The sequence below is a fragment of the Sebastes umbrosus genome, chromosome 1 (genome assembly GCF_015220745.1).
Source record: "Sebastes umbrosus isolate fSebUmb1 chromosome 1, fSebUmb1.pri, whole genome shotgun sequence".
Classification (NCBI taxonomy): Eukaryota; Metazoa; Chordata; class Actinopteri; order Perciformes; family Sebastidae; genus Sebastes; species Sebastes umbrosus.
The window spans coordinates 7,294,720-7,321,326 of NC_051269.1; the positions used below are offsets into that span (position 1 = coordinate 7,294,720).

General features: G+C 40.1%; 2 protein-coding genes across 3 annotated transcripts; one reads left to right on the forward strand and one right to left on the reverse strand.

The window, feature by feature from the left end:
• The first annotated feature begins 28 nt into the window (after positions 1 to 28).
• ergic3 (ERGIC and golgi 3) lies at positions 29 to 24,114 on the forward strand. Of its 2 annotated transcripts, XM_037774506.1 has the most exons (14): positions 29 to 229; positions 2,499 to 2,569; positions 3,144 to 3,231; positions 4,409 to 4,528; positions 4,915 to 5,011; positions 6,697 to 6,862; positions 7,696 to 7,753; positions 12,414 to 12,428; positions 13,307 to 13,338; positions 13,978 to 14,074; positions 19,352 to 19,416; positions 19,694 to 19,830; positions 20,995 to 21,050; positions 21,190 to 24,114. In XM_037774506.1, exons 1-14 carry the CDS (start codon positions 142 to 144, stop codon positions 21,267 to 21,269), a joined length of 1,170 nt encoding a protein of 389 aa, XP_037630434.1. In that variant the 5' UTR covers positions 29 to 141; the 3' UTR covers positions 21,270 to 24,114. The 2 variants fall into 2 exon arrangements, with proteins under 2 accessions (XP_037630434.1, XP_037630442.1); XM_037774514.1 differs by lacking the exon at positions 12,414 to 12,428.
• Positions 15,020 to 17,887, reverse strand: romo1 (reactive oxygen species modulator 1). Its single transcript, XM_037774525.1, has 3 exons — positions 17,717 to 17,887; positions 15,915 to 16,045; positions 15,020 to 15,291 (listed from the first exon to the last, which is right to left on the reverse strand). The coding sequence occupies exons 2-3, from the start codon at positions 16,043 to 16,045 to the stop codon at positions 15,183 to 15,185; spliced, it is 240 nt and encodes a 79-aa protein (XP_037630453.1). The 5' UTR covers positions 17,717 to 17,887; the 3' UTR covers positions 15,020 to 15,182.
• Positions 24,115 to 26,607: the final 2,493 nt, after the last annotated feature.

Below are 26,607 nucleotides of genomic sequence, written 5' to 3' on the forward strand. Positions count from 1 at the left end.
TGCTGAATTACGCGGCCGGCGCTGATTGGCTGAGCCGTGCCCTGCGTGTCCCGGAAGTGAACGCGTTGGACTGATGTGTGTCTGGAGAGCAGGACTCTGTCGGTAACATTTGTGTTTAACGGAGGTTTTCTACCGGAGAAAATGGACACGTTAAATAAGCTGAAACAGTTTGACGCTTATCCCAAAACTCTGGAGGATTTCCGAGTGAAGACGTGGGGAGGAGCGACCGGTGAGAGGCTTTAATTCACCTTTAATTCACCCACAGAGACCAGAGAGACCAGACAGACCACACAGCAGAGCAGCAGCCATTCACTGCCTGTCTCTATGGCTGGTAGCTGCTAGGCTAACAACAAGGCTCACTCACCATTCTCTCCTTTAAACCATATACATATAAAACACATGACGGTACCGTGTCACCGTTGTCTCTGTAAGGCCGTGTGAGCCTGAAGGCAGCAGAATAAACACATTGAACTGTCTCTATTCAGTGACAGAGCATCATAGCAACCAGGCTGGTGATGAAGAGGCTCATACATGACCAGCATATGGAGCTGAAAGAGGAACTTCAGTGATATCAGCCAGGCAGCTTACCACATATGTGTTCTGTTAATGATAATACCAGAGGTGTTGTATGTTTTAGCCTGTTTGATACAAACCATGAACACTTCACATGAGTGATGGCAGCTTTACAAACCAAGCTGCTGGTTTAGATTTAAGATGAGATAAAACTTTAGTGATCCCCAGAGAGGAATGTAGATGTTTCAGCAGCACAGAGGCCAAGAGTTAAGAAACCCAGTGGTGGAAAGTACATTTACTCTAAGTACTGTACTATTTTGACATACTCTTACTTTATTATATTATATGCTCTTACTTTACCTGAGTATTTCCATTTTCTGCTACATTCCACTACATCACCTGAGCTCATTGGTATGTCCCCAGATGTTACAGCAGCACAGAGGCTAAGAGGCTAAGAGTTAAGAAACCCAGTGGTGGAAAGTACATTTACTTAAGTACTGTACTATTTTGACATCCTCTTACTTTACCTGAGTATTTCCATTTTCTGCCTCATTATACTTCCACTCCACTACATCACCTGAGCTCATTGGTATGTTGCTCCAGGGTTGTTGACCCAGGGTCGTATCTGAACTGTCATGACCAGGGATTTACCCGTGTTGACTGGCTTGGTTTGAATTGACAAAAGAAGGGTTGAACATGGGTTAGATAAGATATAAGATATTCCTTTATTAGTCCCACAGTGGGGACATTTGCAGTGTACAGCAGCAAAGGGGATAGTGCAAAAAACAAGATGTATCAGTAAAAACAAAAAGCAAAACAAAAGTAGACAGACAAATAAAGTATGAACAATTTAAATAGAAGGAAATATAAAAATAGGAACAATATATACAGTATTGACAATAAACAGACTATTAACACAATTGCACAGTGATTGGACCCTGATATAACCCTGGTCCGACCCTGGTCACTGGTGGGAAAGAGGTATCAGAGATCTGAGAGCTATAGTTACTAGTTAGATTTAGATTAAAATGTATGTATTCAAATATATATTTTTTAACTAATACATCCACAGAGCCTTTAAAGATGTGCCCAATGAAAGTTTGGCTTTTCCTGAAAAAGATTTTTATGATTGTGAATTAATCATTTAAAAAAATGTTGGTGGGTCCAAAATGAATGTTTTGTTTATTTCTGTGGAAGATATGGGTGCGCTCCTTTTCATACAGCCGGGGCACAATCCGTCAGAAGTGATAATGAGCGGTGAGAGGAGCATACCTATTAAATAAAGGGAAAACATTTGCTGGCGGGAGGAAGCGTCACTTTAAACAAAGCGTGGATCTGTCTGAGTGATCAAGGATTTAAAAGGATGATTTGCACCAGTCAGTAAAATCACTCACTACAGGACCATGTTCATAGTCGTCACTGCTGAGGAGGGACACAAAAAGTGCCTGGCAACAAGTTGTTGTGAAGTAAATGCAGTGGAACGGGGGGGGGAGGAGAATGCAACATCTAGTGGCTGAATGTTATCAATGTTATCAATTGTACCTTTAATAATACAAAATATAATCAACAAATAGCCTAAATTATGATGATAAATGAGCTCTACCTTTACCAGCTGCAACATTAAAGTGATAATCACATTAATGCAACAATAATTACAATACATATACACATATCTTTATAATAACATTAATTAATTGGCAGTCTGATACTCTTTATTATTGAGCTACAAATAAAAGATAAAAGATTTTCTACACTTTTCTTAAACAGAAGATATCAGGCTGATGTGAGTGATAGAGGGAAGAGGATGTATTTTACAAGGTGAAAAACATTAAAAAAAAAATGTTCTCACCTATGATGAAGTATGATTTTTTTTTAAAAACAGAATTCAATTTGAGGGATTTTTCCTTTAAACTCTCGCTCTCACAGATTGATATAAAACGACTGTTCTGTTGTCTAACACACACACTCGCTCTGTGTCTCTGCAGTGACCATCATCAGTGGCGTCATCATGTTAATCCTGTTCATCTCTGAGCTGCAGTACTATCTCACTAAAGAGGTGAGTTCATCCACACCGCTTGAGTATCTGATATTGTCCGTTTAGTGGGAGGAATTCTCCAGGTGAAATCACATTTGACTCTTAACACAGACGCAGTATAACGTGTGTGTGCAGCCAAAAAGTCCAAAAGCAGGACTTTTGGACTTTTTGTGTCAAACTTTTCACAAAGCCTCATTTATTGATTATCCAGATGACATATAAACAGCTGCTATTTTGTCCACTGACTAGCATGGAGTTATAGTTGTTCATCATGATAATAACATTATTGACAGTATTATTTTTGCCTTGGAACAGTTTTATATTCATCAGATGATGCTAGATAAACTACTGACTGTTACATTTTAACATGTTAGCTTCAATAAAATGAATCAAGGACAGAAATTCACAAAGCTGTTGTCAGTTGATGTCTTTTGTTATAGCTAGAAAGGCCAGTAGGACAGTAGTGTGGGTGTATTTTTCCTTTTTTGGGGGGAGAAATGTATATATATGTATATATTAGACCATGCATCAATGTCAGACATGTTTGTGTTTTGACTGATATGAACATGAATCCCTGCTGTTTGTCTCCCTGCAGGTCCACCCCGAGCTTTATGTCGACACGTCGCGAGGAGACAAACTGAAAATCAACATTGACGTCATTTTCCCTCACATGCCCTGCGCCTGTAAGTAGCACTGCTGTTACCTCGCTGGTTTGTCGGGAAGAAGGTTAAATAATGCTCCAAAGTTTTACATTTTGGCGAGGAAAAACTGTCATGGCCATTTTCAAAGGGGTCCCTTGACCTATGACCTCCAGATATGTGAATGAAAATGTGTTCTATGGGTACCCACGAGTCTCCCCTTTACAGACATGCCCACTTTATGATAATCACATCCAGTTTTTTGAATGCAGTATAAATGTGTTATTGTCTCCTATTCTAAAATGGTGTGTCTGAATAGTTCTGCATACTGGGGTCCCTAAACAGTCTTGAATTACATAAATTGGGTATCACTGTAAAGCTGAGACTCTTGTGGATCCAATGAGCCCAACTGTATTCATGTGTGATGATGTTAGTCACCATAAGAGACATTTCAGTTTAGTGAGACCAGTTTTTGAAACTTGACCTCACTGTATAAATGACCTGTGGTGACCTCTAGGATAATCACAGCCTCATGAAACTTTACAGTCACAAACTAGAGACCTAGAGCATTCAGAGGACGGATGGTTTTCTTAGCTAGATTGACAATAAGGGGGTTTCTGAGCAGTTTACACAACAGAAGTGCTCGCCATCCAATCGCCGAAAAATGAAATTCTTGCAGAAATCTCCAAATGTCAAAAGTTTTTGATCCCAAATCATAGCATGGCTTTTTCTATGGTGTTCCTCAAGGTCTTGGTGTCTTAATGTGGTATTTTGGAGGGATTATTGATCATTTCTATCAATTCTCCAGTGGTAAAAAATGGTTAGACTTAGCACCAAATCTGTGTGACAAATGGTATCAACCCAAAATTGCTGCAACAACTTATGAGACATAATAGAGCATGGGGATGACCATCAGATACTTATATAATAATGTTCTAAAACCGTATACACTTTTACAATTCATTTTAAATAATTAATTAATTAATGAATTCATGTTTATTTCTGATTTATGACTGGTACATCTTGACACACAGTGCTGAGCTGCATCTCAAATTAATCTTCAGCTTTCAGATGATGTACACCACTTCTGTGTCATCTACTGTTGACCTGCTATCTCCCCCTAAAGACCCCCTGTATACCCCTAAAAAAGACTAACATGGGTCTATTGTGGGTCTCAGAGGGTTAATTATCAACAACCCATTCTTTTTCTTTTCACGCTCAGATCTCAGTATAGATGCGATGGACGTGGCCGGCGAGCAGCAATTGGACGTTGAACACAATCTGTTCAAACAGCGACTGGACAAAGACTTTAAAGCCGTCACCACCGAGGCAGAGAAACATGGTAAACTTTGACTTTGCTCTGACATTTGACCTCCTCACACTGATGGAGGGGTCTACAGGGGCTACGTTGATGTGGTCAGGTTGCTACAGGTTCCTGTGAGTAGAGGAAATAGGTTGAGTGATCCTTCCGCTGCTTGCTCCCTTTTCTTAGGTAAACAGTGGAGTTAACGGAACACTGTAAGGTAGTCTAACAGGAAAGTTTGGGTGCACATTTTTGATTTGCCAACAGTGTTAACAGATGACACTGGAATACATGGCTGCAAAAGATAAGATGAACCAGGTTGAAGTTAGTTTTTTTTTAATGTTTTTTTTGCCAGAACGTCTGCATCTGGAATTTTTTCAACTGAAGGGTTAAACTAAATCATGGTTTTGTGTTTTTGTGTGTAGACCTTGGAATGGCTGACGATGGTGAAGTGTTTGACCCCAGTTCACTGGATCCAAACAGATGTGAGAGCTGTTACGGAGCCGAGACTGAAGACCTCAAGTAAGGGCGTTTTCACACTTGTAGTTCGTTTGCTCTGGTCCGAATCAGGGACCAGATTGTTACCATGCTGCATATTGCCTCGAGTTTGGTTTGTGTTCACACGGCAGCATTTACAAGCGGACCAACATTTTGGTGCGCAAAGAAACTGCTCTTTAATTGGTCAGAATTTCCATGCTGGAAAACTCCCGTAAGTAAACAAAGAATTGCGCACTTCCACAACGCAACAATGGAGAGACAACTACGCGGCTTGATCTTGGCCCTGGTCATCTTTTCTTTTTTTTTACCTCGTAGCAATTTTTCACTCAAGGCAAACGATACAGTTTGTAAATGAGGCTCGGCTGTGACTGGAAAACGATGTATTGATGCTCTGGAGTCGCCAAAGTGTCAACACAGCCTGACGTTACACCTGTTTAGTACTGATTTGAATAGCGAGGGCAAGCGTAGGCTCTTTTGTAGTAATGTTGTCTGGTGTTCACATGCACAGCGCAGCTGGCTACCAGAGCTGGTTTAATCCAAAAAGGCGCAATGCTTTCTCCAGTTGGGCCCCACCCCTTCAAGGAGGTCTCGGTTCGTTTGTTTTGGTGCTGCACCCGAGTGCGATTGCTGTGTTCACACCTGCCCAAACAAACCGCACCAAGAGGGTAAACGCTCCAGGATTTGATTCAACCGACTAAACAAGGCAGGTGTGAATACGTCCTTAGGGTCAAAATTATATTTTCTCTTCAAGTCCCTCTAAAAACCATTTCCCCATGTGACCTGACGTAGGTTTCTGCACGATTACGCTGCTACGTGAACAGTATATATACATCCTTATAGTCAGTGTATTAACGTTACATCATAGTTCCCTGTTTGAAAGGGCTGTCTGATAGCGAGGTAAAGCATAAAATATTATAAATATAGCGTACACTGAAACTGATATTTGATTTTTTAGTTGTCTAAAATCTGTTTTTCTGCTGCTCCCTTCCACAACCGCTTTACATCGCCGTCAGAATTCCCTTTCTGATGGGGAACTGAAGCTGTTATATAGCTCTGTTCAGAGCCACCAGACTCCATTCACAAAAACAGTAATTTTACCTCTCAGAACACAGGAGTATACATACAACCCCATTTCAAAAAATCTGGATCAGTTATTTCCAAACTTAGCACAGTTAACGTTGACTCAGCTAGTGCTAGCGTTCACATTATTAATAACCCGATTGATTCGCTTACTGTTGTAACCTACGTCACTGCTGTCTGCTAACGGCTGAGTGGACGTTTCCTCCGCTGGAGGGAACGGAGGCACGGTCAGACCCCGCTGCAGTAAAATGAGAGGTTTTCTAAAGGGACTCTGGTGCTCGGAAACTGGAAATCTGAATTCTTTTTCACTAAAAAACAATATGTGTCCTATCTGTGATGCAATAAACACATGTGTTTCTTAAGAAAATGTAAGGTAAAGTGATTCCAGTATGTTGCAGTGCCCTTTTAAGAGTTTTGAGCATATTTTGATGATTATCGGAATAATTATCTTGAATCGCAATTATTTTGGCCAGGATAATCGTGACATGAAATGATCATATCGTCCCATGCCACACACACACACACACACACACACACACAGGCTCTGCTTTGTATTTCTTTGTGTTGTCTGTATAACCTTGTTATTTACTTGCATTGCTTCTGCTTGCTGTGTTTGTGTGTTTCTGCAGATGCTGTAACACCTGTGATGACGTGCGGGAGGCGTACCGGCGGCGAGGCTGGGCGTTCAAGAGCGCCGACACCATCGAGCAGTGCAAGAGGGAGGGCTTCACACAGAGGATGCAGGAGCAGAAGAACGAAGGCTGCCAGGTTTACGGCTTCCTGGAGGTCAACAAGGTGAATTATTGTTAGTAGTGTCTCATAAGTAATGTTTTTCTACAAAGAGCAGCAGCCTCGTTTCTGTCTGGAGGACATCCAGGAAAACTGTTCAGAAGAACATTTGTAACTTTAACTTTAAGAACAACATCCTGTATTTCCAGACCTTGGATAACCTACAACTCTTAGTTGTTTGTTTGCAGTGTATGTTAGAAATGATTTAAGAGTTCCTTAAAAGATCAGGAAGCTCTTAACAAGAACAAACACACAACACGCTTGAACTCTTCCTCAGACTATCATCGCTCCTCACAATGAAATTTGGTCTTCTCTTGCTCGTGTGTTCTTTCCTTCAACATCTGTTCCAGACATAACCTTGTTTCGTATGCAGTGATATTATGATGGAGTATGAGGCCCACTATGAGGAGGAAAATCTGAAATTTTTAGAGTAGAGTCAAAATAGACTCTAATAATAGAGGACCCGGTCCATCCTAAAGTAACGTAAAGAGGGGTACCCTGTGCGTCAGACTCTGATGCCGAAGAACACTGACTAAGCGTCGGTATTTGACATGTTGGGAGTGAGAACGTGTTGCCCCCGGCCAGGAGTAGAGTCCAGTAAGCTCACGTCACATACTCCATCCATACATCCAGGCATTTCTCACGTACACAAAATCCACAAACTGTGTGCAGTGTGAACGCACTACGTACTCAATTTGACGTCATATTTAGTATTAATAGTATGTTAGTGTGTGATCTTGAACTCAGCCTCTGGATTTATTCTTGAAATGTCTTATTTTGCGGCCCTTTTACTATACTGATTGGATTATTATTATTATTTCCTCCTCTTTGTGTCTCAGGTGGCAGGAAATTTCCACTTCGCTCCAGGAAAAAGTTTCCAGCAGTCTCATGTCCACGGTAAGACCTGCCGTTCATCCTCTCTCCTCACACAGAACCAGTTAAAGGTTTTTGAACACCCTGTGTTAGTTTCCTGTGTTAAAACTACCTTTTTATTGATGAAGACACAATACACTAGTGCTGGGACGATTCACCTATCTCCCGATTCGATACTATCACGAAACTTTGGTGCCTAGTCGATTCAATATTGCGATTTTATTGTGATTGTTGTCAACTTTTTTTACACTAGACCATGGGAACAAGTTGAATCATACACTTCTAGGGACTTTTACTTTGGAAAATCTCTAAATGAATCCAGTAAAAATGTTTAATTTTCAGCATGTATGTAGTCAGAGATGTCCTGAAGTCAAATATATCAGTCATTGTCAGGAATTGTTAACACCTTATTTTGAAAACTGGACGTATTCATACGTGTCTACTTCCTCTAACTTCTCCAAGGTGGTCTCTAGCTCTCCCGTCAGCTCCGTTCTCTTTATACATCCATGGTCAGCTCCATCTGGGCCGTTTGAATGCATTTAACATAAATGTCAGTATATGGGTGCTCTACAGTTGTAGCGTCGGCCCATTTGACCGCGGAGATGAGAGTGACGGCCGGCTCGACCGCACGTTACCGCGATACGATAACGTTTCCTCTCCGTGACAGAGTTAGCATGCAGCTTTAGCCGTGATGTCCAGCTCTGCTTTTAATGTGTGAAATCCAAAGTGTTTCCATCCTTTACTGGATGTGTAGTGTTTACCACTTTGGATTTAAAATGTGATGGTGCAGGTCGTATCCACGCAGACCCTCCAACGCTTTATACTTTCTCGTTTCGGCTTGCTGTGGTTTGTTTTGGTTGACGGATACGGAACGAATATGACGTCACGTTACTCACACTACAATAATAAAAGCTGTAACTTCCTTCTACCTCCACAGAGACTCAAATGAAGCGAATATATTGATTCTGGAATTAAAAAATCTATTTCAAAATCGTAAAAAAAACAATCGCGATACATAGGTGAATCACCCCTGATAGAAACACAACTCTGGTGAAGCCATTCTAGTGGCGTGCAGAGACGTTTTTTGTCTTTATAGAAACCACTGATCAAACTACTTCGAACGAATATCAGCTGATGACGACCGGTGGCCGATCGATCGGAGTGCATTGCTTAATGTTAAAATAACGGGTATTCAGAAACGTTGACTATTTCTGTTCTCTCATCCATTCATCATCCCTCGTCCTAGATCCACCCATCCATTAACACATCATCCATTAATCACAACTTGGGCTGCACACAATCAGGCCTGATTGCATGTTGAGATTTTCCAGCACCAGCGTTAATCAGCGAGATATTCTGTTTGAACACGTCTGTGCACTAAAACTGACATTTAGAAGTTGAATGATGAAGATGTAGGCGTAGGACACACAGTGTTGGTGTTGTGCAGCCCGTCTGATGTTTGAGTCTCACAGGTGAAGCAGGTAAAGCAGGTCAGGCAGCAGCTCATAGATGCTTTACTGCATTCTGTTGAAGCTTTGGTTTCATGTCTGCAGGCATCAAACTTACACAATATATATATATATTTTTTTTTTTTTTAAAGTTATTTTTTTGGGGGCATTTTCCATTTTTTTATGACAGGACAGTGGATAGAGTCTTGAAAGGGGGGAGAGAGAGAGAGTGGATGCGGAAAGGGCCACAGGCCGGATTCGAACCCGGCACCTATATATATTTTTTTATATTTTAACAAAATAATTTGTAGCTCCAGGTCTGCTTACAAGCCTTTTTTTATGTAGGTTTAAGCCGCATCTCCCAGTCTTTATCAGAGAATGGAGTGTAATTTGGTTTAAAAATAAATGCCAAACTAAAAATACAATCTCAATCAATGAGAAGATGAATGGATGTCACATGACACCACGTCATTCCTCTCCTAGAGTTGGACTGGTACGTGGTTTCTAAAGCGGATGCCAGTGTTATCTGATTGATGCAACATTCGGTGCCTTCAAATGGGGTCGTATTTACTGTGTTCACTAGAAGAGTCCATATGAACGCCCCCCTCTGAGTTTCTGAAAGCTCCGAGTTCACGAGTTGTGACGTGTTTGTTGACGTTGTCAGAAACGGCGGAGGCCATGGAGGTTCATTTTTCGGTGCATAATAAGTTAATATATTGTCGTTTTAGTTGTATATTGTTTTTCTTCGTAATTGTATTATACAGTATGTCTGAGGAAAATGTTGATATTCCCAACGGCCTCATCTTCTTCCTCTGTCATTATGTCTTTTGCATTTACTGCATTATGTTAACCAGTTGCTAGCTTGTTAGCCTCTGGGGCTTCTAGACGCCAACAGTAACGTTAATATTGCCGTTGCTTAGCAGCGGTATTCTCAAGACTTAATCACTTGAACGCTAAGCATATCGTGTACACGACTTCCCGTGTTGTAAACATGAGCTCATGAGTTTCATTTGAAGGCACCAATTCTCTAGTCTGTGTCTCTGTCCAGAATTGTTTTCCTGTCGAGTGAAACAGCCTCAGAAACCTCATTTAGGCCGTGATGGGGCTCAGTAACTCAACACTGAAACTAAACAGGTTATTTTGCATAAGCTAACGAATAGTCAGTTCCTTTACTGTATCTGCTCTGATCATTTGTATCAATGCAAAGCACCATTTGCTTTCCTCAGCATTTGTATTTCTTTCATTTGTTTCTCTCTTTGACTGCTGTTGTTTGACTTTTGCTTTTCTGCCATCATTGTGTGTCAGTCCTGCTCGTTTGCTTGTTATTATCTTGACTGGCCTGCCTGCTAAAAGTTTCCCTCGTCTGCATATTCAGCCAGAGAAGAAACAATCGCCAGCCATCAAATGCTCAAATAAATCTTCTCTAACGGCTACTTCAGCAGGAAAAGTGCCACAGTTTATAGGCTGCCTCTCGAAGAAACTCTTAATCGACTAACTCTGAGTTTCTCCACAAAGAATCACACAAAAGCAGCACTTTAAATCTGGTGTTTACCAGAGATGTGCTCAAACGTTTCTCAGATATAAGTCACTCAGCATGAAAAATGACTAATCAATTAATCCTTTGAGACCAACAATAGACCCCTTTTTGTCTTTTTTAAGGGGAGATAGCAGGTCAGCAGTAGATGTCACATAGAAGTGGTGTACATCATCAAGTTGTTCTCGTCATAAATCAGAAATAAACATGAATTAATTCATTAATTAATTGTAAAAGTGTATAAGGGTTTAGAACATGGTGATAGAAGTATCTGATGATCATCCTCATGCTCTATTATGTCTCATAAGTTGTTGCAGCAATTTTTGGGGTTGATATCATTTGTTACACAGATTTGGTGCTAAATTTAACCATTTTTTACCACTGGAGAATTGATAAAAATGATCAATAATCCCTCCAAAATCCATCATTAAGACACCAAGACCTTGAGGAACACCATAGAAAAAGCCATGCTGTGATTTTTGATCAAAAACTTTTGACATTTGGAGATTTCTGCAAGAATTGCATTGAGGCTGTGATTATCCTAGAGGTCACCACAGGTCATTTTATACAGTGAGTTCAAAACAATGTCTTACTACAATGAAATGTCTACTATGGGACTAACATCATCACACATGAATACTGTTGTATTAATACCAGTATGCAGAAATATTCAAATCATCATCACCATTTTAGAATAGGAGAAAATAACACATTTATACTGCATGATACTGCATGTTTTTTGCCTGAAACTGCATGTGATTATCATAAAGTGGGCATGTCTGTAAAGGGGAGATTCGTGGGTACCCATGGAACCCATTTTCATTCACATATCTTGAGGTCAGAGGTCAAGGGACCCCTTTGAAAATAACCATGCCAGTTTTTGCCAACATGGTAGCATGACATGGTTGGTAATAATAGATTATTAGATAATTAGGTTTTGTAGTTTCATATGATATCTGTCTCTTCACTCTAGTCCTAAAACTGAACCTACAAGAGCGTCGGAAAAGACAGTAAAGTCAGTCGGGATTGCGGGTCTCAGGGGGTTTAAAGAAATCTCAGTCGACTAAGACCAAAACATCTGGCTGGTTGGCTACTAAAATGGAGAATGCCTCCATCCTCAATCCTCTGATCTCTGGTTCTGCGACGTTAGCTCTGGTTGAATGTATTAAACTAATTCAGTTTGGCGTTATATTTGAATGCTTAGCAGCAGAAACAAAGAGACAAGAATCACTTGTGCTGAGGATTTGACTGTAAACAAGGCTGCAGCTGAAACAAAGCAGCCTCCCCCTCATTCTGATCCCAAACTCCCCTTTAGTCTCTGGACTGACCTTTTAAAGTGTTCAACGCTGCGTCATGTGTTTGAGGCTGCACCATCACCCTGACAGAAGTTTATTTCCTAAAGCTCATTTTTCTTTGGCACAGAAAAATAAATAATCCTCCTCAATGAGATATTCTGCTGTTGTGTAAAATCTAGAGCTTCTAAATCAGTTTAATACTTTGAAACCAACCAAATCATGAGCACAAAGCCTGAGGTGAAAGCTGTGTCCTCGCGTGTCACCGTTCACGTCTTAATGAAATCAGATTTATAAAACAATCTCCAATAAAACGTTGTCAGTGTTGTGCAGCCCTCATACACATTAACATCACCTGGTTTGTTGTCTACCTGCATCATTATAGTGACTCTTCTCTCTTCTTTCTGCAGTGCACGCTGTGGAAAGTAAGTCCATCTTTATCTTACAAATACCTCTGAGAACAGCCTCATTCCTCCACAGTAACCTGTTTATATGGTGTATGGGAAAGTTTCATTGCAAGTACGCAGACATTTTGTGACATGGAGTGAAAACGACTTCATTTAAAAATGTTGGATTTACAGATAACATTATTAAAAAGCTGCCACTATTTACTCTACAGGAATAAATCCCACATGAAGTGGCAGCATGCCGACGTCATTCTGAAGTAGTAATAACAATTTAAGTTAAAGATGTCTCAAACCAAGTACCTCACGACTGTTGATGAACACAAACAGCCACATTTCAGGGAGGTCAAAGGTCAGCAGCTCAGCATCCTGAGACCAAGGGGTGCTTTTCATTACGCCAACTTAAGTCTTTTATCAAATGGCGTGGCGTATAAATGCCGCACCTCCACCATGTGGCACACAGTTTGAAGCAACTGACGTTGCTGAAGACTGACACTGTGGAACCGCAGATTTCTCATTTGGCAGCTTCGGCTCCTCCGTCCTCACGTCTCTGTCTCGCGTCCTCGCTGGGAGGAGCTGAGACGCGAGGAAGAGACGCGAGGGGACGCAGAAGCATAACGAAAAGCACCCCAGATGTGACTTGCAGCTACTAACTCTGATTTCTGAACTTGTGTGTGTGACTGTTGGCTTCAGCTTTACTTGTTCCCTTTCATCTATAAACTAATCCGACTGAACAGCTGAATCAATGAGCAGTGATCAATCACAAACTGATCAATAACTCACATTTCTGACAGATCGGTAACTTGGGATACATTCACACTCCTTTTTCTTTACTAAATGTGTGTTTGGAAGTCTCTGTAATTAACGTGTTAAGTGATGTGATGTGTTTGTGTTTGCAGTTCACGACCTGCAGAGTTTCGGCTTAGACAACGTAAGTTTCTTTTAAGTTTCTGCAACTATTATATTTTCAAAACTTTATTTTTTCTTTGCTCATTTAAATATTATTTTGTTTGGTAGTTCATATAATTTTAGAAAAAACGTGACCCAAAACTTGAGTTGACTGTAACAAAGAACGTACATTGCCAAGAAATGAAAGTCAATAGTTGGCTCCGTTGCATTATCAGCGGCCAGCAGCAGAGCTACGCCTCCGCCATTTTGGACTGAAAGCGACCACCGGACGCCAGTAAAACGTCCGCCTACAAAGAGCCGTACAAAAGTAAAACTAAATTATTTTTATTCTAATGTCATATTCTACTGAAACGGCCTGTATTGAACTATAAAATATTATAAATATAATAAGCATTTGCAGTCCAAAATGGCGGTAGCGGCAGTTGCTTCTATACTTTTTGACTGTATATAGTATTATATATACAATTTAGAATATTAACAGTTCACGACACCCCTTATTAAAAAAAAAAATTAGGAAAAGGCTTTTGAGGTGACAAACTGTACAATTAAATGATTTTGTGTTTGACGTCCTGACACCATGATAGTTCACAAAAACAAATAATTCCTATGAAGGGTTGTTGAAGTCTGCCAACTTGTGATCTTTCTGTCCGTCGTCCTGCAGATAAACATGACCCATCTGATAAAACACCTGTCGTTTGGTAAAGACTACCCCGGCATCGTTAACCCTCTGGACGACACGGACGTCACAGCGCCACAAGGTCAGTCATTTCACGGTTTTACAGGGTTTTTTTTAATATGATGCTGGCAGGAAAAACACAAAGAGATGTGTAACTCTAAAGTTTAGTGTTCAAAGTAAAATAATGCATCATTCGTCTCAATAACGTCTATGCTTAGTTCAAATTTTCAGAGCCAAAGACGTAATTTTTGCAACATTAATTTCTTCATCTTTGTGGATGTCCATGCACCACCAAAAAGTTATGACCATGTAGACTGTCCCTATCTAATGCACATGTGAGGAACATATATATATATATCATCAATCATTGTTGATTAATTTGTTAATTATTTTCTTTATTAATCGTTTGGTCTATAAAATGTCAGAAAATGGTGAAAAATGTGGGCCAGTGTTTCCCAAAGCCCAAGATGACGTCCACAACTCAGATATTCAGTTTTTACTGTCATAGAGGAGGAAAGAAACCAGAAAATATTCACATTTAAGAAGCTTGAATCAGAGAATTTAGACTTTATTGTTCTTAAAGAATGACTCAAACTGATTAATCGGTTATCAAAATAGTTGGTGATTAATTTCGTAGTTGCCATCTAATCCATTAATCGTTGCAGCTCTACTCACAACGTTGCAGGTTCAGCTTCTGGCTCGAGGGCTGAAATGACCTGCTAAGAGTTTAACCCAAATAGAACAAGATGTTTGACCATCCAGGCAAAAGCCCTCATCTGGTTTGACTCGACCAGTTTCATACATTTGGACTAAACTTTAGGTTTTGCTTCTTTCTGTAGCTGCATTTTGCACAACAATCACAGAAAATGCATAGTAAGAGAGACTAACGTAGTGATGTAGAATTAAAACAACTAAGCAGAGAAAAGGTGTGCTTTCTCTGCAGGTGCAAATTTCCTTCAAGATTAAATTTGCCGTTTTGCGTGAGGATGTTGGCGGCACCAGAAAGTGTAACACATCCACTCTGAAATCCATTTGACAAATCTGAACTTTTATTGACAAAACTAGACTGTCGTTGAGAGTGTGACAGCATCGTGCAGATAGAGAGCTGTCGTTGTAGTTTCTGGAAATGTCCCATAGCTGTATAGTTGTGTGGAGGAGGAGGTGGACGAGGAGGTAGTTCCTTGTCCTCCTCAGCAGCGGATGCCCATACCGATGGACATGAAGGTGCCGAACGTCCCCCCGCTCTGCATCATGGTCTTCCCCACTCCTCCCATCAGCTCCCTGCCACGCATGCCGATCCTTGAGACAGAAGAGACCGTTTTTAGTTTTTATTAAGTGTCAACTGAAACGAACGATTATTTTCAATGTTGATTAATCAATTAGTTGTTTGGTCTATAAAATATCAGTGAAAAAGAGAATCAGTTTACTGTCACAGAGGAGATAAGAAACCAGAAAATATTCACACTGCTGGAATCACAGAATTTGTCCTTTTTTTTCTTAAAAAAAACACTCAAACCGATTAATCGAATATTATCAAAATAGTTGTCGATAAATTTAATAGTTGAAACCTAATCGATTAACTTAATCTTGCAGCTCTAGTTTTAACAGTAAAACAATAATTCCCTCCGCGACCCCTCAAAGCGAGCTGACAGATTACAACAAATGGTTAAAATGACACATTAGTTATTTAAAAGGTTGGCAGTGGCTGCCAGTATTGAGGATGTAACAACTGGATTTGGGGGTAATGACTTGTCATTTGTATAAAAAGCCAATTTTATAGTCACAATATTTGGGGGGCAATTGTGCCACTAAGTAAAGTACTGGAGTATAACATCTGGTCTTAATGGAAACCAAGTCCACATTCTCAATTTCACCACACATGCAATTGCTGTTTCAATAAAAAGCAGAATATTTAGAGTTACCTGAGACAGGAGAACGTGCCAAACATGGCACCAGCAGCCATTCCCACCGCAAACCCCATCATGAAGCCCATCTTGACCCGGTCAAAACAGCTGGGCTGAGTCTGGCCATACGGACCTACAGCCACTGGCATCTGGAGAGGAAAGAACACAGTATTATATCTTTACTTATATAGCACTTATCAAAAAAAAATACTAAGTGCTTCACATAAAAACAAATAATAAAATAAAAGTACTAAAAGAGCAGCATACAAATAAAATTGCGATAACATATTGACTTAAATTTGTTTTAACGCCAATAATTTCTTTAACGCATTAACACAACTTGTGATTTTTAGGTCGTAGCGGGCTCAGTTTTAAAGCTAGAGTGAAGATACTGGTATCATATGAAACTATAAAAAACCTGATGAATCCATTAGTATGTGAATGTAAATGGGTTCTATGGGTACCCACGAGTCTCCCCTTTACAGACATGCCCACTTTATGATAATCACATTCAGTTTGGGGGCAAGTCATAGTCAAGTCAGCACACTGACACACTGACAGCTGTTGTTGTCTGTTGGGCTGCAGTTTGTCATGTTATGATTTGAGCATATTTTTTATGCTAAATGCAGTACCTGTGAGGGTTTCTGGACAATATCTGTCATTGTTTTGTGTTGTTAATTGATTTACAATAATAAATGTATACATACATTTGCATAAAGCAGCATATTTGTCCACTCCCATGTTGATAAGAGAATTAAATACTTGACAAATCTCCCTTTAAGGTACATTTTGAACAGAAAATGTTCGATTAATCGCGATTAACTATTTTAATCGATTGACAGACCTAGTTTAAACCGGTTTACTCTGGTTTAAAGCCTGTCAGTTCTGTACTGTCTGTAGCCAGCCTACAGTTTTTTTCCATTTAATCCAGATGTGATGACAAAAAGCATGCACAGTTGTTTCTGTATCTTTTAAACTTAAAATAGGTTGAAATCTGTCGATGTTCCTGGTGAAGAGAGAGAAGGATCAGTAGACAGAGTGACATACAGTATGATCTGGTAGCATCTAACATCAACAACATACTGAGCAGGACTGAAGGTGCTGAGCCACATCCTGGTTCATCCTGGCTCAGTCTGGCTCAGTCTGGCTCAGCTCTGTTCACAACAACGTGACTACTGACACAAATGTGATTATATGAGGAGGTGATGCCCAGCCCCTTGATTTAATCATCTATATCTTCATCACCAGAAGACAAAAACACTAAACACCTCACAACAATAAAGCCCCAGACAACAACAGTCAGGCATTTGACCTTTGCATCCAGCTCTGCTGCTACTAGTCTATTACTGTTATCTAACCAGTCCATACTGGATATGTAGTGCTTACTGAGCTGACAGTCTAAACTAGCTCCTCACATTGCTTTAACTACAGACATGTGAAGGTAAGCTGCTGGTTAATGATGAGGTTGTGCTGCTGAACCTGCAGCTAACGTCAAGTAATCAGTGATGTTGCATTAGCTTGTGAGCTAGGCTAACGTTAGCTTAATCAGTGCTGTTAACGTGACAGAGGAGAAATACTCATCGGTTTGTTTAACCACAGTCTTTAAAGGTAAGCATAGAAACACCACATCATAGTGATTAATGTGAAATCCTCTCTTTATCCTGCCATAGCTTGTTGTGCTCGTTAGCATGCTACCTAGCTCAGCATGCTAACGAGCAGGCTGATGTGGCCTTGACACATAAACACGACACGTCCTCTCACACCACGTGGTTCATTGTGATCAACGTGCTCATACACATTCAGTCAGAGGTGCAGCTTACCTTGCAGTGTGTTTAGACTAGTGTTGGTTGTTTAATGTTCCTGAGCGGAGGATCTGTGGTGTTTGTGAGCGAAGCTGCGTTTAAATGATCTTTACTAGCAGACCTCCATAACCGGATAGAGACAGAGGAGACACATCAAGAGGAGACACGACCCGCAGGACGAGATTAACAGATAGACAGCGACACCGGGTGGTTTAGGACCATCACTGCTGTTATTGAGAGTTAAAGGGCAGTCTCCAGCGGTCCTTGATCCTTTACTGAAGAAAAGGTTAAATACTATAGTCTGATAATACTTCATTACAAGTAAAAGTCCTGAATTAAAAATGTTACTTAGATGAATTAAGGAGTATTTTTACATATTTACTTTACTAAGTTTATTTTTGGGCTGTCAATCGATTAAAATATTTAATCACAATTAATCGCATGGTTGTCCATAGTTAATCATGACTAACAGCAAATTAATCATTTTTTATCAGTTCAAAATGTACCTTAAAGGGAAATTTATCAAGTATTTAATACTCTTATCAACATGGGAGTGGACAGATATGCTGCTTTATGTGAATATATGTATATATTTATTCTTGGAAATCAATTAACAAAACTGTAGACTGGCTACAGACAGTACAGAACTGCCAGGCTTTAAACCAGAGTAAACAGGTTTAAACTAGGGCTGTCAGTCGATTAAAATAGTTTATCGTGATTAATCACACATTTTCTATTCAAAATGTACCTTAAAGGGAGATTTGTCAAGTATTTAATACTCTTACCAACATGGGAGTGGGCAAATATGCTGCTTTATGCGAATATATGTATATATTTATTACTGGAAATCAATTAACAACACAAAACAATGACAGATATTGTCCAGAAACCCTCACAGGTACTGCAGTTAGCATAAATAAATATGCTCATATCATAACATGGCAAACTGCAGCCCAACAGGCAACAACAGCTGTCAGTGTGTCAGTGTGCTGACTTGACTATGACTTGCCCCAAACTGCATGTTATTATCATAAAGTGGGCATGTGGTACCCATAGAACCCGTTTACATTCACATATCTGGAGGTCAGAGGTCAAGGGACCCCTTTGAAAAGCGCCAGTTTTTCCTCGCCAAAATTTAGCGTACATTTGGAGCGTTATTTAGCCTTCTTCATGACAAGCTAGTATGACATAGTTGGTACCAATAGATTCATTAGGTTTACTAGTTTCATATGATACCAGTATCTTCACTCTAGCTTTAAAACTGAACCCGCTATAACCTTTGATTGGCATTAATGCGTTGCCAAAATCAGTGCCATTAAAATGAATTTGCGGTAACACGTTATTATCACGTTTACTTTGACCGCACTAGTTTATTTGTAATGGACAAGTACAGAGAATCATTGACAGTTGCAAAAGCAGTGTCCAGTGTACTGAACACTATCTAAAACTAATTTCCAACACTTGATGGGTGTTGATAGTTCAAGTAATCATTGAAGTTACATGTTAAAATCAGTACATATAATGATCAAAAACAAGAGCAACCATCCATGACAACACACAAACAAACAGACAAATGAAACAAACAAACATTTATAGCATGGACGACTGTCTTCTGTTTTAGTTTTAACACGGATCTCCTGTCTCTCCCCGCAGCATCGATGATGTACCAGTATTTTGTGAAAATTGTTCCTACCATCTACGTGAAAACTGACGGAGAGGTGAGTAATTTTACATCCTCTTTCATTTCAAACGTTATCAAACCAAACAAGAAACAAGATTGGTGGACTCAGATGTGTCACGGTAACACTTGGTGAGTAATTGATATACAAATAGTCATGTTGTGGGTGAAGTATTCCTTTAAAAATCATAAAGCAAACATGCATTTATCTTTCTAACTGTGTTTGTCTTTATCTAATCTAGAGTTTAATTGAAAGCCGTACCAGAATACATTTAATCCCCCTAAAACAATGTTTTGTTGTCATGTTGTTTTTGCAGGTGGTAAAAACGAACCAGTTCTCGGTCACCAGGCACGAGAAAGTGGCCAACGGGCTAATAGGAGACCAGGGCCTGCCGGGCGTCTTTGTTTTATATGAGCTGTCGCCCATGATGGTTAAATTCACAGAGAAACACAGGTCAGTCACAGCACCGCTGAACGCTTTAGTAATACTTTCAGTAACGTCTCGTTCATACACAAGTTGGAAAACTGTCTCTTGACTCTTCTGAGTCTTTTAGCCTTTTGGTGTGTTCGAGTGCGTCTTTTTCAACTCATGTACAGAAGTCTTCTAGCTTAGTGAAGTAACAGAAATTATCCAACAACATAATTTGTTTTTTCAAAGATTTATTTTTATTAGCGAAAGACTTATTTTACAATTCTACTCCAACGTGTGTCAACATTTCTTTTTGTTTTTAAAACAAATATTGAAACTAGAAAAATAAAATAAAATAAAATAACAAATTAATAATTATAGAAAAAAAATGTGGTAATGATATATTATTGATAATGAACCTATCCTTGTATCAAATATACTTTAACTACATAATAATAATAATAATTATAATAATAATAATAATAATAATGAGTAAATGAAAATATAAGATACATTAAAAGAAATAATTGAAATAATAAAGAAAAATTAATACAAAATAAAAAAAACATAAAAACACTTAAAAAATACATATTGAATAAAATGTATACACATAATAAACACACATATCTATTGCACATACACGTTTATAATGCGTCAGTAGCAATCATGGTTTGAAGAAATAATAATAGTAGAAAACAAAACTGCATAAAAGAGTTGTACGTTTTTTTTGCCATCTATTTCCAAAGAGGGCAAAATGTTAAAAATAACAGCGCTGTGTCCGCCATTTTCGTAGCTTCCTCTTGGATGCGTGCTTACGATCTGGCACCTGGTCGATACATTTTTATAATGGTTGACGCCCAGAAACGTCCCGAACACAACAGCATGATAAAATCCCGGCAGAGGGCTGCAGGGTCTCTTTAGATACAGACACCACCACACACTGCTAGAAGGGTCACAAGGGATGATTGAGAGGGATCATTTTTGTATATGAGTCTATATTGTTTTCAGGAAAATCCTACTCATTGTGTTTTTTTAAGATAAAATGGTTTTAAGTGTCATTTATGCCATGGTTTCAAGAAGTATATTTAAATTGCCAATCTGTCACATATTTATGGAGGAAGCTCAGTTATGTGAATAAAAGAAGGATGCTCTTTAAACCTTATTGTTTTCTCTCTCTCTCTCTCTCTCTCTCTCTCTCTCTGTGTTCAGATCGTTCACACACTTCTTAACAGGAGTTTGTGCCATTATTGGAGGCGTATTTACAGGTCAGTCCCTCTCTGTGACCACGTCATTTAATGCTGCGTGTTACCTGATAATAGTAGAAATTTAAAATGAAAAGGATGAAATCTGACTCTCTTTTTCTTCTCCTTCTTCTTGCGTTTGCCGTCTCCTCGCCTCCTGCAGTGGCCGGTCTGATCGACTCGCTCATCTACCACTCAGCTCGGGTCATCCAGAAGAAGATAGAGCTGGGCAAGGCTTCCTAACAGCGCCCCCCCGCTGACCTCCACGGTGCAACAACAGACCAAGACGTGGACACACAGAGACGGAGAGAAGAGGAGCAGTCTTTCTGTCTTCTGTCAGATTGAGTGAGAGAAACACAGAGAGAGACAGAGAGGTTTCAAATCAGCCACGTTTTTAATTCCTCTGTCTCTCTTTTCGTCGTGGAGAAGCTCTGGAGAGGAACCTTTTTTTGAATTTTGCTCTCCGCTGTTAAATTCCATGCCAACGGGACAGAGTCAGACGTCGACGTGAGACATTTTGTGATTGAACTAAGAGCAGAGAGGAGGACGACTCATCTGGAAACAAGGAACTTCCTTCCCTCCCTCCTGTTTTTAAGTCCTGCTTCAGCGCCGCTCAACGCTCAGACCGCCACACTGAATGTTTGTTAAGGAGATCTGCGGTCGAGCCGTTGTTCCAGAGGGGTGAGGATGAGATGGCACGGGAGACTTTTTAAAGGAATACGTCACCCCAAATTTTCTAATCAGTTACTCAGCTAATGTAACCTGGACTGCAGAATCACAGATAGCCATAATTCATGTTTTCTCATGAGGACGAGAAAGTTATTTTTTGATCTCAATATAACAAAATGTATTGAGACCTATCGGTCGCAGGTTTTAAGGATAAGTTTAGTTATACTTTTCTTTTTGTCAACAAATCCCATGAAATGAGAGCACCAAATGTGGCTTAGTCCGCTGCTGAAAATAGTCCCCAAAAAATGTACTATTTCCTCCTGTTTGTTTGATAAAAACTACAGTGGCCAGTTGTGTTACAAGAAAAAGACAAGTCTTCAGTAGGAACCAACGGGCTTTGGGCTTGGAGTTCCGCAGACAGCGTAGGGAGATCAGAATGTATTGAGAGACGGACTAACACATTGTTGGTTTTGGTCTTCTAATGGGATTTGTTGACAATAAAAAAAATACAGAATATCTCCTTTACTTTCTCTACAGTTGCACTCTTTACGTCAGGAATTTATTGTTTAAAGGTGCTAAATTCGATATTCAGAGCATCAATATAGCAGCTAACAACTCCTTGCTATGTAAAGATATAGAGGAGTAATGTCTACCTGAGCAGAGCATGAAGTCTCTCTCCCTCTGTGTGTGTTGGAATCAGAGCTTCTCTGTGCTTTGTTGACATCGCGGGGCTGGGCGAGGTGCCATTTAGTGTACGTGAGCGTGCCCCACTCACGGCCGCCGCTCTGCACTACGCTCACATGGCGTTTACCGCTGATAACACAGTCCCGACTGACGCCGTCACCGTGGACGTGTAGCGCCCACCCTCCGGTTCCCCCCCCCCCCCCAGGTTAACACTGTTAGCGCTGTTAGCACCATTAGCTGCTGGCCCATGGATGTATAATGAGACCTGGATACGACGCCGATGCTCACCAATTCTTTTCAAGTGGCCACTTGCGGTATTGCAACAAAAAATCCCCTTGTGACCCAAAAAACATTTTCCCCATCGGCCACCATTATTAAAGAGACGTCTGTAAAACTGTTGACCGGACACCTCGAACTGCAAACAAGGTTGATTATGATTCTTTCTATTATGAATTTTTGATCCACGGAGGTTTTATATTTATTATTATATAACTTTCCGAGAGCCCAGAAAAGTGATTTAAACATCTGTAAAGTCTACGGGTCGAGCGGGAACTCGCAGGCGGGCCCAACGAGGGGAAACATCACCTCCCGCGCATATTCAGTGAGCCGCATACCACGGAAGTAAACCCGGAAGCTAGAAGACATTTTTGGCGTATGTCCCAGGCAAGCAGTCTCATTGGAACGAATACGCGCCATCTTGGAATCCGCCACGTTGAGAGCCGTGTGGAGTCAATGATATGCTCTGAATACCTTCAAGTGTTTTAAATACAGTAACTTTAAATTAAATTACAATCCCTCAGATTTAGACCCGTGTTCAAAGCCATGCAGGATCTGACGTTTTAATATCGTGAGTCTTTGATGAACTTAGGAGAAACCTCTTCCAGTGAATGTGAGGAAAGGAGGATCATCCGGTTCTCCAGGCTTCAAGTTGTGAGTTGATATACGAAACATTTTGGGTGACGTGTTCCTTTAAAAGACTTTCTGTACAAAAACAATATTTGTAAAGAGCTGATTTTCTTTTTGAAACAGCTATTAAATTAATGACACTATTCTGTCCTCACTTGCATTAAACCCACTATGTGTAGGATGTTGGAAGTTTGTAAAAAGAAAAAGACAATCCTGATGGAGGATGGTGCAGCCTCCTGTGTTGAAATCTGTGCACGCTGGTCTCTGACATCGTGTCTGATCACAGCCATAAATGATACGAAGTCCAGCCGGTGAACACAAACATTACATTAACTTCATCTTGATGCAGACTGTTGGGTAACACGTGTGTCCAACTGGGTGATTATCAGACTACCTTCAGCTCGGTGTTCGACCTGCAGCTCAGCAGCTGATTGTGACCGATCGGCTCGTTAGTCTCAACTTCCCCCGGCTTTGTAAAGACTCGGAAGGTTTTCTGTGCCACTTGCTTGTTCCCTGAAGTTCATTAAACCTCATATTATAATTCATAGGCGCTCTTTATTTCAGGCAGAGGCGGGGCACCTCTACTATGAAACACTGGGTTAACTTGACATTTTTCATGATTCAGTTTAAGAGTTGTTGAGTCTGTAAGTCGACTTACAACTCTGTTTCTGTGCCAATTTATTCTGCTGTCAGTTTATAGGCTGTGAGTGACGTAGGAAGACCACATCCTCGTTCTTAAGCCCGATTATAAAGCTCTGATTGTGATTTTAACCAGACAGGAAAAAGCCGTCAATAAGCTCAACGCCAGACCTGTTTGAATTTCAGAAAAGAATTACGTGTGCTGTGATTCAGAGGTCTGGAAGCAGACTCATAATGTCTGTTTTTGGAGGTCATACATTTTCAAATCCTACACATAGTGGCTTTAAAAAAAAAAAAAAGAGATTTTAAGACTGAATTAACGACAAAATGACTTCATATAATTAGAGGTTGAGAGTCATGCCATGTGAGGCCTACAGTGTGACTGGAGCCAGATATTTAAGAAGCCACTTTTGTTCATTGTTTTAGAGGCAGAAACCAACGAGCTGCAGCCAAAATTTGCAATTTCTCTTTCTTTTGTCTGCCGATATTTAACTTCAGCTCTCTGTGGGTTATACTCAGAACATGAAGACGAGTCTCGAGCAGGAAAACCATCGTAGCTTCCTGTGATTTCAATGATTTTCTGACTGACCTCTGCTTTTCGTCCTCCCCTCTCGTCTGCATCCGTCATCACCTGCAGAGTTTATTTAATGGAAATTAGAGTTTTTTGATTTTTTTCAAAATTAAAGGTACAGTGTGTAGGATTTGGCGGCATCTAGTGGTGTGGTTGCAGATTGCAACCAACTGAGTACCCTTCCGCTCACTCCTCCCTTTACAAGACTGCGGTAACGTGAGCCGCTGAGTGCTAAACCGTGGTAACGCCGTTCACCTCGCTCAGAGGTCACCCATACCATAATAAGTCAGATGGCAGCTGGCGGTACCATGGTTTAGCACTCTGCGGCTCACGTCATCAAAGTTTCACAAGCGTATCGGAGAACTACGGTGGCCTTCAGGTAAAAACGTGAAAGTCTCTCTCTAGAGTCAGAGTCTGGTTTGTCCATTCTGGGCTACTGTAGAAGTATGGAGGACTCCGTGAAGAGGACCTGCTCCCTATGTAGATATGAAGACCTCATTCTAAGCTAACGGAAACACATCGATTCTTAGTTTCAGGTGATTATATACTAATGAAAACATAGTTATGAACAGGGTCTGAAATTATCCCCCATCACCCTCCAAATGCAGGTAAATTGTTGGTGGTGGCGGGTAAACTCATCAGGACATCTTTGGCAGACAGGGAAAACGCTAGTGATGGGAATAGAGAACCGGTTCCCGTTAAGAACGTCTTCGTAGCTGTTTGATTCTTTGGCATCTCATGCCTCTGTGACTATCGATTCCTCTTATTGATGCTTTCCAACAGTTATGCTGCACAATGACGCATACGCACGCTGTATCATGTTTCAGTTTGTTTGGGACTGGAGACACAGCTCAAAATTGTGGAGCTACTAGGACACATACTATTTTTTTCTGATAATGCGAGACTGTGAACAACAAATCTGTGTTGTAATCAACAGGAAGAGCGTTAGTAACGTTACCTGTTAGCAACCGTTAGCAGCACAGTCCTGCTTGGAGCTACTAACGCTAACGGAGGTGCCACTGAGTTATTATTATGAGGCGTTCAAGTTCTGCTCAGTAAAATGATTATTGGCGAGGGTAAATTACAACGTTATCATGATGTGTTCAAATGAAATCTCGTAAAATTAAGTTTTTTGGCGAGAAGGAAGAGAGAGAGAATTATGACCTGTTTAACTTCCTAACATTAGCTTTAAGCAACTTGCCAAGATTTTTTTAATCAAAGCAAATATTTAAATAATCGTTATCATTTGAATTGTGCTTTTTATGCAAACAACCACTATAGATGACAATAAGAAAGTAAAGTACAGTACTGTGTACAGTACCCTCCCTACCCCAAACACTGTAATTTACGGTGTATATAATGTTTTTTATGTAAAATATATCAAACATTGAGTCACATCAGATGTAAAATGTTTGTCCTTCATTTAGCACAGAGATTTCAAAAGTGGCAGATAAAAAAAAAAATACTTGTCTGCCACAGTGGCAGGACGTGAACAAAGTTAATTTCAGACCCTGGTTATGAATATTATATTCCATTTCTGCTAATAGATCCCCCGAAATGTTACACACTGTTCCTTTAAATGCTGACTTGTTTTAAATTGATTGCTACCTGCAGAAAAATATCTTTTCCTGACTTTTCGCTCAACATGATCCTGCAGAGATTTTCAAATTAACTCCGTATGATTTGACCTCTTTTTAGTTTTGTATTCAAGAGTGTAAATATTGTACAGACACATCCACCACTGCCTCAGAGAACGGAAGGAAACAACTATCCAGATCGAAAAAAGACTTTTTCTTTTTTAATATATAGGGAAAAGGGCTGCTTCTATTCTGCTTGTTTCTTTCTGTCATTCCATGAGATGGTTCAGTACAGTTTGCCCTTTTAGACTGCTCATATGTTCTTGTATTTTTTTTTTTTTTTTAAGCTGGTCTGTGGGAGTTGGGAATGTTATAGGCTCATAACACAACCGGTTGCTTCAGATGATGATCCTCCTGCTGGGAGTCTTATTCGCATCAGTTATTGAGAGGGGCTGGCAGGGAGGCAGCAGGAAGCCCAAACCACAAGAAGACAGCGTGGAAATGTCGGGTTGACTCTGACTTTGTTCCTGACTCA